At 42.6% G+C, this 15,030-nt stretch overlaps 1 protein-coding gene across 1 annotated transcript in view; it reads left to right on the top strand.

The window, feature by feature from the left end:
• KIF26A (kinesin family member 26A) overlaps positions 1-15,030 on the top strand; it is a 165,588-nt gene that overhangs the window by 57,986 nt on the left and 92,572 nt on the right. The window contains 1 exon segment of the mRNA XM_078150387.1: positions 1,137-1,625. Within this exon segment, the coding sequence (XP_078006513.1) occupies positions 1,137-1,625 (489 nt within the window).

Raw genomic sequence — 15,030 nt, 5'->3', positions numbered from 1 at the left:
CTCAGTTTCCTCATCTGTAAAATGAGCTGGAGAAGGAAATAGCAAACCACTCCAGTGTCTTTTCAAAGAAGACCCCAAATGGAATTATGAAGAGTTGGACACAACTAAAATATGACTGAACAATTGAACAAATTAATTATTTAAAAACATTCTGAGGAGTCCAAAGCCTTTACCAGACTGCCATAGATTAAGGACTCTTAGATTGAGTAATCTTTCAAGTTCCCTTCTGGCTTAGGATTTAGTGGAATTTGTTCTACTGAGTAGCTGAGTAGGGAAAAGGATAGTTCTGAGGTTCTATGTCCTGGTCAGATCATGGCTGGAGGTGGTTCCATTCTGGAATCAACATTTTAGGAAGGACATGGCTGAGTTGGCAGAGATCTGGAGGAGTGTGACCAAGATGACGAAAGGATCAAAGATCTTATGAGGATTGGTTAAAATAACTGAGCATGTTTAGTATGGAAAAGAAAAGACCAAATGCAGAAATAATTGCTGTCTTCCAGTACTTGAAGGGCTGTCATGCTGAAGATGATTTGTGCTTGAAAAAAGTCAGAGTCAGGAGGAATGAATGGGAGTTGGAGAGAAGAAGACCTTGGCTGGATAGGAGGAAAAACTTGCTAGTAATAGCAGCCATCTTAAAGTGGAAAGGGCCACTAAAGGAGGCAGTGACTGGACAACCATTTTGTGATATATCCTGGGGGGGATTCTTATTCAGGTGTGGGTTGTATCTTATGGCCACAGAGGGCCTTTCCAGTTCTAGAACTCTGTGATCACTCTGGAGGGTCCAAGGTTCCAAAAGAAGAGCTGGTGATATCCTCATCTCCTCTGGTTCGCTGTGGTTTTCTAGAGCCCTAGGTTGTCTGGGAGCAAGGACAACACAGTCTTGTTAGTGATTTCCAAAGGACAGTTAATTAAGAACACAAGTGAATGGATAGTTATTAAGGACACCCCAAGCCCAGCTATTAAGCTCTGATAATTATTTTCACACTGGGTTCTTAAAAATGAAACATGTGTGTAGCTTGTTAACCAGCTGAGGACTGCAGGAGCCTCTGTGAGTGGCAGGTCCAATTGTTTCCTTGTCTTTTCCTCTCCTGCTTTCATCAGGACTGATGTCTCTTTGTCTTTCCTCTTCTCTCTAGGACCCAAGAATTTCAGCTTTAATTCTTGACAGACTGCAAGTGCCTGAGTATCTCCAGAGGAACCGGTCGGAAGGAGAGAGTCGCTGTGACGTGTGTGCCACACACCTGAATCAGCTTAAGCAAGAAGCCATCCAGATGGTCCAAGTGTCTTCCTGTCATGACAAGCTTGATCACCTGCATGGTCCTGGGGCCCCAGCTCGCTTGGCATCTCAGAACCCGGCCATCCATTGCTCGTTGGGTGGAGACTTGCCTTTAGTCTCAGGGCAAGTGGGGAAGCAACAGGCTTCTCTCTTCCCTGGGGCAGAGAGGAAAAAAGCCCTGGCATGGCCCCCAGGCTCTGGTGGCTTTCCCAACTCCAGTGTCCAAGTCACTGTGGCTCCCACAGGCCTAGGTGGTACCTTGAGTTCTGTCACCATCCAGGCTCAGCAGTACCTGGAAGGCCTGTGGAGTATCTCCAGAGTGAACAGCTTCCTCCCACCAGCTTGCCTGGTAAGTACTTGTGATTTGTGCTCAAGTAGAACCAAGTTCAAGGAAAATCATTTGCATGGTGCCTTGAGCAGCCACTGTAGGAGAGATGGTTCAAACCATGTTCCCTGCAAAATGGCATATTTTGCTAACCTACACCATGTAGGACAAGGCTCTTGCCTTGCTCCTAAGCTAGAATTGGATGGGGTCATCAATAATGGTGCATAATACCTCTCTCTCTCTCAAAAAAAAAGTAAATTCTTAGTCTTTGAAGGTTCTTAATAAATGCTTATTCACTGACTGGCTGACTGAAGGATTGTCTCTATTACTGGCTGGGTAGGACTTCTTATTGTGTTTCTACATTGTAACACCACTCTGATTCTTCTAAAAGTTGTAACATTTTTTATCTAATGTTAATATTATTGTCAATGGAAGTTTCTTTCTTTTTTTTTTTTAAACCTTGCTCCTTGCTATAGGGTCACATGGGAAGAGCTTGAAAGCTGCATCTGAATGTGACCCTGGAGCTATTGGTTCATTGGTCCAACATGAAAGGTGGCTTGGGCTTGGCCCATCTGGTAGAACCAGGCTGTGTCTGTAGCCTTAGGGGAGTTGAACCTGTGGCCAAGCAGCTACTAATGAGGTGTGGCCCTTTGGGGAATGGGGCTGTGTATCCCATGGTTTGGACATTAAAAGTGGTCTTTAGTGGGCAGCTACTGCAGACTACTGAGAACTGTTCTTGACTGTGGCTGATGCTACCTTTCTTCTCTCGGTCTGGCGGTGATATTCTGCTGTGGATTCTTCATTCGGTTGACTTCTACTTGTATATCATAAATGCTTTCTTTAAGAAGAGAGTCAGAAGGGGCTAATTATGGCGAGTATTGAACAGTATAACAAAAAATGAAATTGGCTGTATCTTAACGGGCAGTGAAATGACTGGTTACAGACGTTTAAGTCACATCTGAAATAGCCAAAATAGTCACAGCCAAAGTAAACACCAGACTGAAGGAAGGAAAAAAAATGAAAAGATGCTGCATGAAATTGCAGTAGCTCTAATAAGATCTATTTAAACAAGTTGTTGATATTGAAAAATAGGAAATGGAAAAAGAAAAAAAAAACTTTGACTCTGACGATCATTGATTCTGAAAGGCAGTATGGTATAGTAGAAGGAGCACCGAACTGCAAACAAGAGAGATATGAGCTTGAATATGGCTTCTGTTGTTGTTGTCCGACTCTTCATGACCCCATTGGGGGTTTTCTTGGTAACATACTGGAGTGGTTTGCCATTTCCTTTTCCAGATCATTTTACAGATAAGGAAACTGAGGCAAACAGGGTTACACAGGGTCACACAGCTAGTCAGTGTCCGAGGCTGAATTTGAACTGAAGAAGATGAGTTTTCCTGATTCCAGGCGCAGTGCTCTATCTACTGTGCCACCTTATCTATTACCTATATTACCGTATGCAAATCACCTAACCGTTCTGAGTCTCAGTTTTCCCACCTGCAAAACAGAGCTAATCATACCACTCAGAGCTGTTGTGAGAGTTAGAAGAGATGATTTGTCTACAGTTCATTGTAAATCTTACATAAATGTCAGCTGCTATCATCATTTCCTTGGAGAAATGTAACTGATGTAAAGCAATCACCATAAGGGGGAGGCCCAAGGAACCCTTTACCTCTACCACCTCAACAATGACATGCTTGATCTTGCCAAGTAGAGAGACGTGACAACCAAGAGCCGCAACAATTTAGAATAGATGTTCATTTGCTGGACTTTATAGAGGAGAATAATGGATGAATTTGGAGAATAACAGAAGGGGCAGAATTACCTACAGAAAGCTTGTTATGAGACCTAGATAATCCCACATAGAAGACAGATACAATTCGTTTTGGGAAATCCTTTAGATGCTTGTCTTGGTGAATTACATTGTTTTTGTAGTGTTTGCATTACAAATTCTATAGGATCTCCCAAATTCATGGCCCCTCATAAGAGATTGGATATTTATTATGCCATGTAGCAAAAAACACAGGGACAGGGAGCATATATAAATCATCCAGACCTTGACATGCATTTGGATGAATGGCTCCTTGGATTAGTCCAATAGTGCTAACAATGCCTAGATAGGTATTGCACCTAGACAAATAACAGGCCCCCAAATTGAATAGGAATAAGAGAATGGATTTGATTGGATTTAGAGAAGTGTGAATTACTTTTAATGACCTCTTCGACACAAATATCCATCTTTTTAGCACTAGCATTCTCTTTGTGATGCTACCTGGCTAGAGACAATCTTCAAAGAATCATAAATGTAGGTGACCCAGAGAGAAATGGAGAGATGCTCAGTGGATGTGAGTATGTGGGCTGTGGTATGTTACTCATGATAGTTTTCATGCAAGAAGTAGCATGAAAGATAATATTAAGGAAATGTATGATCAGGAAAGAAGATGGGCCAGTTATACGGTAAGAGCGACGAATAATAGACGGACAGCATGAGTGTTGCCCTAGTACCCAGAACATGCTCAAAGACCTCAAAAGAGAAAGGCTTCTATATAATGAGATAGATCTTCTGTGGGGATTTCTGGGCGCACAGGCTGAGAAAGTTAGGGCCGATGGAAGGAGTGCCTGTACTGATATGATCGGAGGTCAATCAAAATGTTGAAGTATAAGGTTTTTCAGATATCATGGAACATTTCTGACTCTCCCTGGGTTTGCGATTCAATAAGAGTCCCAGGTTTGGTTTGGTTTTTGTTTTTTCCAGTTGAACTGGCATCTAGTCATGTGTCCCCACTTTTAACCCATCTTCTCACTGATATCTACAAATATTTATTTAGATCTGCTTTGAATAAGGCCCTGTGTTGCATGCTCTGGAGGAGACAGAGAGGATATGATCTCTTGTGAAGCTCACAGTCTAGAAAGGGGATAAGATCAGGATTCAGATAGCTGTAACTCAAGGCAAGATATAGGGGTCTAAGTGGGAAATTTCTAATCTAATCCTCTTTAAATAGTTTACATGATTGACCTATTTCCTTTGTCAATACCTTGATTTATCTAGTACTACTTTGGTGAGGCAATAGGGGGGAGGGGCTTTAAATGACTTGCCTAGGGTCACACAACTAGTAAGTGTCAAGTGTCTGAGGCCGGATTTGAACTCAGGTCCTCCTGACTTCAGGGCGGGTGCTTTGTGACGCTTAGCTGACCTGTATCTCATCCTGCTTTAAATAAAATAAATTAAATCTTTTAAAGGAAAAAAAATCCACCTGATTCGTTCCTACTTCATCCTCCATTGAAAGAAAAAGAAAAACAAAACTCTTGTAACAACATACACAGTCAAGTAAAACAAATTTATACATTTTCCATGACCACAAAATATATGTCTCTGTCTTCTCTGTAAATCTATCTTTTTTTTTTTGTCAGGAGGCAGGGAACATTTTGTGCTCTTTTTGCATGAAAACCCTGAGGTTTGTCAGAGCTTCTGCAGAGAGAAGGGGCAGCTAGGTGGCCTGATGGATAGAGTGCTGGCCTAGAATCAGGAAGACTCATCTTCCTGAGTTCAAATCTGGCCTCAGATGTTTACTAGCTGTGTGAACCTGGGCAAGTCCCTTCACTCTGCTTGCCTCAGTTTCCTCATCTGTAAAATGAGCTGGAGAAGGACATGGCAATCCACTCCAGTATTTTTGTCAAGGAAACCCCAAATGAGGTCACGAAGAGTCAAACACGACTGAAAAATGACTCCACAACAATGTAGAATGAAGGAACCAGAGCCAGGTGAATAATTTATATAATATATCAACAACACTGTAAAGAAAAACAACTTTGAAAGACTTAAGTACTGATCAATGTAATACAACTATTATTCCAAATAACCATTGATAAAGTATGCTGCTCCCCTCCTAACAAGGAGACTCAAGGTGCAGAAAGAGACAACCATTATGGACAACTTGTTTTTCTTGACTATGCGTATTTGTTATGAGTGTTTTTCTTTTTCCCCAATTAGGATAGATGTGGGGGCGGAGATTACAATAGTTTCCCTGTTTCGCTGAGGAAAAAAAGAACAAAAGGAAGGCCAGAAGGAATCACAGACAAGCTGGGCAGCTTTGAAAGTTGCATTCTGAATTCATCATATGCTTAAAATGAAAACCAAGCTTTACCTAATAGGGATTTGCTATTTCATGTATCATCCTCTCTGTTTCTCTTTTTGTTCTACAATGTATGCAGAAGTAGTGGTTTTATTGGGTGTTTGTTAAATTCAGAGTAAAAATGAAATAAACTAGAAAAGAAAGAAAAGCCAGGATGGGTGAGGGGGAACTACATTGTAGAGGGTCTTGAATGCCAGGTCATTGGAAATACTCCCTTTCCATTTCCCTGAATTTTATTCAGCCTATTATTATCCTTCCCCTTCCTCTTCTTCCCCCACCGTTGATATTGATAGAGAGCTGGGAAGCTGCCCTATATCTTTGGGTCAAAATTCGAAACAAGGGAGAGAGAATGGAGATTTTGCTTGTGTTCCTCAGATGCTGCTAAACATTCCCTAAAATGATCCTTTAGTTGGGGAAGATTGGGTTAGGGCCCCTGGTGAATAAGGTCATGAGGCGTGATTATGGATTCGATGGAAGGATATAAAATGCAGTCCTTTAAGTCTTATTCTTCTTTCCTACACTATTTTACAGGAGCTACTGACTTTATTTCAGCTTATGTTGGTATGTGTGCTATATGTGTGTGGGGTGGGGAGGGGGGTCAGATAATGGATTTATAATTAGAGAACAGTCACAGTAATCAATGATGGTATTATTAAGCATATAAATAGAACTTTAAGCCTTAGATGAGGTAATTTCCTGCTGCGTCCAGGGATCAATAATTAGAACTAGCCCTGGAATGTTAAAATACCTCTCTGAAGACTTTAGAATTAAACACTTTGGTGCAGACAGCCCCATGAATCTCCCTTTCTTCATTGCATTGTCCATAAACAGTTGTATGTTTATTTTATTACTAACAAGGGTAATAGAAAATAATTTTGGGGGGATGGGGGTAGGGGGTGGGGGAAAACCTGTGGTCCAGGATCTATATCTAAAAATAGGGGAGCTATTGAGACGCCAATGTGGTTTGTCCTAATGGACAAATTCATCTTTTCTATTAAGAACAATCAATGGTAGTGATAACAGTGAGTGCAATAGTGACATGCATTTTTAATAAAGATTTAAGATTTACAAAGTGCTTTCCTTACTATAATAGTATTGCTTTAAAAAAATTCCCTAAAATGATACTGTGGATCATCCAATATGCTACTTCCCTCCTTGGGGAAGTCAGGGTTGGGTTAAGACCACTGGTGAATGAGTCACATTCCTGTTTCTCCCATGGAGAGAGGGATACAAGTCTCCTTATCTCTGTTTTTTGTAGAGAAGAAAACTGAGGTTCAGAGTTATAGGTGTGACTTGACGTAACAGAAAAGAACACTTACATTTGAATCCCTAGCTCCCTACTAATTAGCTGAGTCATTAACCTCTCCTTGGCCTCCTCCTCACCTGTGAAATAGGCAGCAGGACTAACTCTTCTCTAAGGTTTCTTCCACCTCTAAATGCCTTGCCCAGGGAGACAGCAAGGGGAAGTAGATAGAGGGCCAGCTTCTGTAGATTGCCCACCTGTATGGGTCAGTCATCTGCATGGGTGGAGGGAGTTTCTGTGCATTGGGTGAAATCATAGGTCTGGTTGGACCAAAAAAAAAAAAAGAAAGAAAGAAAGAAAAAAAAAAGAAAAAATATTTGCCCCAGGGCATCCGTCTAGTAGGTGTTGAAGGGGGGATAATAGTAGTTCACAGATGTATCATGCTTTATAGTTACAAAGCACCGTACAGACATGATCTCATTTAATTCTGATAATAGCTTTGGTGTTCTGGGGGCCTTTCTTCATGGGAAGCCCAGGGAAATAGAGAGATCCAAATTTATTCATTCATCCAACAAATATTTAACTTCCTACTGTGTGGGGCCTCTACTAAGGTTCTCCTCTGATGCCTCACCTCATGGAGGAGAACTTGGGTCCTCTAAGCTGAACTATAGCAGCTATATGGTGCAGTGGATAGAGTTCTGGGCCTGGAGTCAGGAAGACCTGAGTTCAATTCTGGTCTCAGACACTTACTAGCTGAGTGACATTAGGCAAGTCATTTAGCCCTGGTTTGCCTCATTTTCCTCATCTGTACAGTGGGGATAATAATAGCACAATAGGAGGTATCCTAGGGTTGTTGTGAGGATCAAATGAGATAATATCTGTAAGTCTTCAAGCACTACATAAATACTAGCTATTAGGCTGAGGAGTATAGGCTGAGACATGAAAGGGATGCATGTATTTGTCTGAGGACCCATCTGGCTAAGTATGGAGAGGCTTTCTGTTACAAAGTTGGCTACCAGGGGATTGATGTTTTTGACCACAGCTGCTCATGGAGAACAATTAGTTCAACACTTAAAAAGTATTTATTAAGCACTTACTATGTGCTAGTCGGAGGAAGAGCATGTGTATGCATGTGCGTGCTTCACAGGAGCACACAGACTTTAGACCTGAAGCAGTCTAGGTAACCCCCACTTTATTTGGGGGTTAGGCAGCATTGGTCCTGGTGGTGGACTGGGGAAAGGCCCTTCTTCCTTGGCAAGGACTGTCTGCTCCAGAGCCCAGCCATGGTGTTGATTGCTTATCATCCCCTGGACCAGAGGGGTGGGATGAGTCTTTATATCTGGCCCTGTGTAAAGGCCAAATAGTTCTGCTGTCCAGAGACTGGCCCGGGCGTCATCCTGCTAAGTGGAGAAGAAAGGATCAAGGACACTCTGTGTGTGTGTGTGTGTGTGTGTGTGTGTGTGTGTGTGTGTGTGTAAGAATGTGCCTGTTCCCCAAGGAAATAGGATTTCTCCTGGCCCTCAAAAGAGAAGTCTTCAATCTGGAGATTACGTTCTAATTACGTCCAGATAGACAATACACAAAATATCAGAGGTGAAATCTGGAATCACAGAACCATAGGGTTCTTGGAAACCTTCCCAACTCTTTCCTCCAGCCCATCCTTCCCTTCCCCCACCCTGAACCTAGTTTAAAGTAGGAGAAATTAAGGCCCTGGAAAGACCAAGGGACGTGACGTAGATAGATCTCAAGGTTGGGAAGGAGGACTTGGACGGAATCCATCCTGCCTCCCACTGAAGTGATGAGGGAGTCCAGAGGCTCCTTCTTACGGTTTGGGACAGCTCTTTTGTAGAAAGTTTGTACTTACCTTGGTCAGAAATGTCACTCTGCAACTCCCTCCACCTTTCCCTAATTACTCCTGTTTCTGTACTCTGGGTCTAAGCAGGGGGAGCTCACTTCTTCTGATTCTAAGTCTTAATTCTAACTTCTCCAAGACAACCTTCAAGATTTGTGTTGTTGTCATTCTTGAGTTGTTTCAGTCATGTCCAACTCTTCATGACTCTGTTTTTGGGGGGGTTTTCTTGGCAAAGATACCAGAGTGCTTTGCTGTTTCCTTCTCCAGCTTGTTTTAAAGATGAGGAAACTGAGGCAGTTAAGTGACTTGCCCAGGGTCACACAGTTAGTGTTTGAGGCCAGATCTGAACTCAACAAGACAAGGATTCCTGACTCCAGGCCCAGTGCACTGTGCCACTAACTGCCCCAAACCTTCAAGATACTTGACAACTGACAACCCTTCAGATACTCTTGTATTCCTCCTGACCCTGCTCTTCTCTAAGCTAAACATCCTTGGTGTCTCTAAGCAATCCTTCTGTGATGGTGCACCTCTAGTCCCCTCTCTCTCCTGGTAACCCTTCTTTGGTTATGCCTCATCTCATTAGTATCCAAATGTCTTAAGAGTAGTACAATGCACCATGTAAACAGATGAGGGAGATGTGGGCTCCAGCTTTGGGAAGGATCATCTGTGAAGGCTTCCTGAAGTGGGGTGGCAGGGGCTGTTGAACTGGGCCTTCAGAGAGTGGTAGAATGTCAACAGTTAGAGAGGTTTAGAGGAGAAAATAGACTGAGCAAAGGCCTGGGGATAAGAGTGAGTGGCCTGTGGGATCTATTTCCATAACATAGTCCTGGAGAAAATGTTGGGAGAGGCTTGGTGTGGTGGCCTGAAAAGAATGTTAGATCCTTTTGGGGTGGAGGGGACTTGGGCTCTATTCCATCCTCTATGACTAACTATCTGGGTCACTGTGACAGGTCCCTTTCTCTTTCAGGGACTTAATTTCTCCTACTTTAAGCTAGTTTGGGAATGAGAGAAGAGAAGGATGAGTTTGAGGAAGAGTTGGACCAGAAAGTTTCTAGGAATTCTGAGGGTCTATGAATCCTAAGGCTGCTTCCAGCTCTGAAATTCTGTGTTCTATGTTCTAAGGCCCCTTCCTGCTCTGACATTCCATATTGTAGGATTCTAAGGCCTCTTCCTGTTCTGACATTTTATGTTCTATGATTCCAAAGCACCTCTCAGCTAGTACATTCTATTTTAAGGGCCTTTTCAGCTCTGACATTCCGTGTTCTATGTTCTAAGGTCCCTTCCTGTTCTGACATTCTGTGTTCTAGGATTCTAAGGGTCCATCCAGCTCTGACATTCTATGTTCTCTATTTTGCTTTTGAGGTCCTTCAAAACCTGGCCCATTCCTGCCTTTGTAGTCTAATTACATTTTACTCCCCTCCAATGACTTTGCTCCTTTTACAAGATACTCCATTTCCCAATTCCATCTCTCCCTCCTGGCCTCTGCCTTCTGACTTCCCTGGCTGCCTTCATCTCTCAGCTAAAATTGCACCTTATGCAAGACCTTCCCAGTTCTTTTTAATGTTAATGCCTTCTTCAGCCTCTGTCTTGTTTGTACAGTTGTTTGCATGCTGTGTTTGCATGCCATCTCCTCTTTCCCTCCTTCAATAGTGAGGTACTCGAAAGGAGGGACTGGGTCTTTGCCTTTCTATGTATCCCTAGTGATTAGCTCAGAGCCTGGCACATGTTGTAGTTCAGTCATTCAGTCACGTCTGACTCCTAGTGACCCTGTGGACCATACTATCTGTGGGGTTTTCTTGGTAAAGATACTGTAGTGGTTTGTCATTTTCTTCTCTAGTGAATTAAGGTTAACAGAAGTTAAGTGACTTGCCCAGGGTCACACAGCTAATAAGTGTCTGAGGCTGGATTTGAAGTCAAGTCTTCTGACTCCAGGCCTAGCTACCTAGCTGCTTGCTGTTTTGATTTTACTTGACTTCTGTGATTTAAGACCCCTTTCGGCTTCGATTTTTTTTGTTTTTGTTTTATGATTCTAAAGCCCCCAGCTCTGACATTCTATGAATCTGAGTTTGTAGAGACAGAAATATTCTTGGAGTGCACTTTGTGACTGGGAGGGGTTTGGGGGCTGCCGAAGCAGCTGTTTCAGCCAGAGGGCCAGGTGTTCATCCCTGGGGTCTCTGTGGGAGGTTTACAACGGGGGCAGCTCAGAAAACTACTGGTGTTCCTCAAACAGAGATCATCTATCCAGCAGGGCCTTGTTAAAAAAAAAAAGGTCTGGGATTGCTCAAAGTTGGTCCCCTCCCCCCATCTTCTCCTCCTCTTTCATGTCCCTTGTCTTATATGACACCAGGTGGAAGCTGGAGGGAGGGAGGCTAAAGAGTTCCAGCTTGTGAAAAACTCCATTTTCACTGGTTTGTGAAATTCTTCCTGGTGGGTTTCCAACATCTGTTTTCTTCAGTGCAATAACAGGGGAAGGAGAGCCTCTCAGTTTCCTCAACTGGATAAACAGTTCATTTTCTTTTTTGATTTAAGGAATGACTAATGTGAGATGAGAAGAGATGTAACACACAGCCATGTAGTGGGTTTAAAAAAATGTTTAAAATATCTTCAGCAGCCGACTTTTCATACTAATGGCTAATCCTAGAATGTCCAAGATGAAATTACCCTTAGAGACTGTTTATTCCAGCCCCCTATTACTGTTGTGAGAAGAACATTAGTCTTAGAGTCGGAAGATCTAGATTTAGATCCCTATACTTGCAATTTATTAGCTCTGTAATCTTCAGTGCAGCTAGGTGGCATAGTAGATAGAGTGCTTGGCTTGGAGTCAGGAAGACCTGAGTTCAAATCCACCTTCAGACACTTAGCTGTGTGCCCCTGGGCAAGTCACTTAACCCTGTTTGACTTAGTTTCCTCACCTGTAAAATGATCTGGAGAAGGAAATGGCAAACCACTCTGGTATCTTTGCCAAGAAAATGCCAAATGGGCTCATGGAAAGTTGAGCATGATGGAAAAACAACTGAGCAAATAATCTTCAGCAGGTCATTTTGCTTCTGATCCACAATTTCATCATCTGGAAAATGAGAGAATTAAACAAGGTGTGATATTGATATCTAAGACCCCTTTTTGCACCATTGTATGTTCTGTAGTTCAGATTCCTCCTAGCTCTGCTGTTCTGTGTTCTAAAGAGACAAAATGGAAACTGCGGCCAAGAAGGGCAGATCTGGGTTCATATGGACCAGCCTCATTCTCTCTCTTTTTTTTTTTTTGATGAGGCAGTTGGGGTTAAGTGACTAAGATCACATAGCTAGTAAGTGTCAAAGGCTGGATTTGAACTCAGGTCCTCCTGACTCTAGGGCTCATGCTCTATTTACTGTAGCACCTAGCTGCCCCAACCAGCCTCATTCTTGAGGGCTTCTCAGTAAGTGGTAATTTCTGGCTCCTTGCTCCCTCCAGTTTCCCTTGAGAATTTCTTCCCCCAAACCCTCCCATTTCTTCTGGGAACATCCCTGAGAGAGGGAAACTGTCTTTCTTTATATCCTAAATACTTAGCACAGAGCCTGGCACACAGTCGGTGCTTAATACATGTTTTGATTTCTGTTTCTATGTATGAGCCCATAGGACCCACGAAAGACTCTATGATTCTTCAAAACTTGGGGCCAGAGTAGGCAGTGCCATAGGACATAGTACAGATGACCACAAACCTTGGTTCAGCCAAGACATGTCTGTTTTGCCTTGGGAATGCCATATGTGGAGTTTGTTTTTAAGCAGAAGATTTTCCTTCCTAAATGGCTTTGGCTTAGGGTATTTCAAGAATCTTCAGAGGGCTGTTGTCTATCAGCCGAAGATAGGCTGGGCCAGGGACCTACTAAATGTTAGTGATTATCCAGCTAAAAGCTCACAAGACACTAATGGCACATAATATGGATCTTTGAGAATACACTCTTCCCTGCTGGCCTAGGACCTTGAAGGAAATGTGCTTTTTTTTCAGTTCCTTCCTGTTCCAACTGAGAAAATAGTTGGAATGACCCAAAAGCAAATGTAGTAACAAACTACTTAGCCAGGAGACATTTGCTTAGTAATCTTAACTGTCAGAGCTATCTGAGAGTCCCAGAACGAAACAAAAGAAGAATCTGAGATCATAAAGTTCCTATGTTATTTGGTTGTGTTCTACTCTTTGTGACTCCATTTGGCGTTTTCTTGCCAAAAATACAGGAGCAGTTTGCCATTTCCTTCTCCAGCTTATTTTACAGATGAGGAAACTGAGGCAAACAGGATGAAGTGACTTGTCTGGGGGCACACAGCTAGTAAGTGGCTGAGCCTGGCTTTGAGCTCAGGTCTTCCTGATTCCAAGCCTGACACTCTATCCACTGAACCACCTACCTGCCCTAAAGGTCCTGTACTTTGTGCTTTGGAGAGCTCTCAGGTCCTTTCTTAAAGCCTATTGAATCTGATTTTCCATCATAAGATTCTAGCTAGCTTAGAGGTTTGTTTTCCAACCTTGAGACAACTTGGGAGTGAGTGAGGCTGTTACTGGTAGGTAAATTGAGGGCAGCAGAAAGTGACAGTTAATAGCTTGATAGTGAAAGAGGAGACAAAAGTACTATATATATGTATGTATCTATCTATCTATCTATATATATCTAAAAGCTCAGGAAGCATCACCACCTAGGGAAATTCAGTGTAGGAGTAAATAGTCCCATGAACCCCACAGGGCCTTAAGGGCTTTCCTGTTTTACAGCTCAGTATAATAACTGATACTTATAATGATAAAAGCACTTAGAGACCTCCTCCCTCCCCAATTTTACAAACGGGAAAAAGAGAGGAAGTGACTTGTCCACTTGATAAGTAGCAGAGCTGGGATTTAAAATGAAAACTTGTGTGTCTAAATCTAGATCTTTTTCCACTGTTCCATTTACCTTTCAACAACTTTTGGTGGGGGGGAACAGTTAGGTGGGGCAGTGGATAGAGTGCTGGGGCTATGGTCAGGAAGATTCATCAACCTGCGTTCAAATCTGGCCTCAGACACTTACTAGCTGTGTGACCCCAGACAAGTCACTTACCCCTGTTTGCCTCAGTTTCCTCTTCTGTAGAGTGAGTTGGAGGAGTAAATGGCAAACCTCTTCAGTATCTCTGCCAAGAAAACCCCAAATGGGGTCACAAAGAGTTGGATACGACTGAACGAACAAGTCTTTGAGCTGTCAAGGAATGGTTAAGTGATATTCAGCATCCTCTATTTGTGTGGTTTATTCTGGAAAGATTTTCATCTCAAATGATTAAAGTTAGAAATAATAGATTCAGTTCTCTGGAAATTTACTTATGTGGAATACCTTCATACTAGATGATTCTTTGGAAGTCCCAACTATTCTGAGTAAGGTATATGGTGTTTTATGATGTCAAATGCATTTGACTGGCAAGTGACCATGATGAGCAAATAGGTTATAGAAATGTAGGTCCTTAGGGGAGATGATTCCATTAACATCAGTCAGTGAATGTAATTCATTTCTGAGTTTAGCTTCACTCCATGTGACATTATTGACTTCATATCTAAACAATTCTATGCTTTTATGAATGTTTGACCATTTTATTAGATTCTTGTGCATAGTTTCTGATTCCTAGTTTCAAGCATAATGATATAATTTCTTTTTAAAAGAAACATTCCCTCATTTTGGAGCAATGAGGCATTTCTATAAGGAGTAGGGTGGTAGAGGAGAAGAATTACTGGGCTTGGATTTGGAGACCAGGAATCCTCCTTGCCTTTTATCTTGGAGAGATCCTTTTCCTTCTCTGCACCTCAGTGCTCCCCAGTGCCTCCAATGATCTTGTCCTGGGATCTCTCATTATGGGAGGCAGCCAAGCTATGTCAGTGGAATTTAAGCACTGGGAGGTACAACCAGGCCAGAGCAGCTTCCGTCGTGGGTCTAGGGACAGGCAGTTTGTCTGTTGTCTTTGGACCAGCCTAGCTAAATGTGCAGAACCTAATCACTAAGGGGGTCAGCCACCAGTGATGAACGTTTCTGGCCACAACCATTCATGAAAGCCATCTTCTAAAAAATAGGGGAGAGGGGAAGCTAGGTGGCGCAGTAGAGCACTCAGGAGGACCTAAGTTCACATATGACCTCAGACGCTAGGTATGTGATCCTGGACAAGTCCCTTAACTCCAATTGCCTCAATCAATTAATCAGTCAAAAATAGGGGAGAGGCATC

This window comes from Phascolarctos cinereus, unplaced genomic scaffold, assembly GCF_003287225.1.
Source record: "Phascolarctos cinereus isolate Bilbo 61053 unplaced genomic scaffold, phaCin_HiC Scaffold_2;HRSCAF=192, whole genome shotgun sequence".
In the NCBI taxonomy this organism is placed as follows: Eukaryota; Metazoa; Chordata; class Mammalia; order Diprotodontia; family Phascolarctidae; genus Phascolarctos; species Phascolarctos cinereus.
The sequence above is the reverse complement of the archived record's forward strand: the minus strand, read 5'-3'. Positions and strand labels throughout refer to the sequence as shown.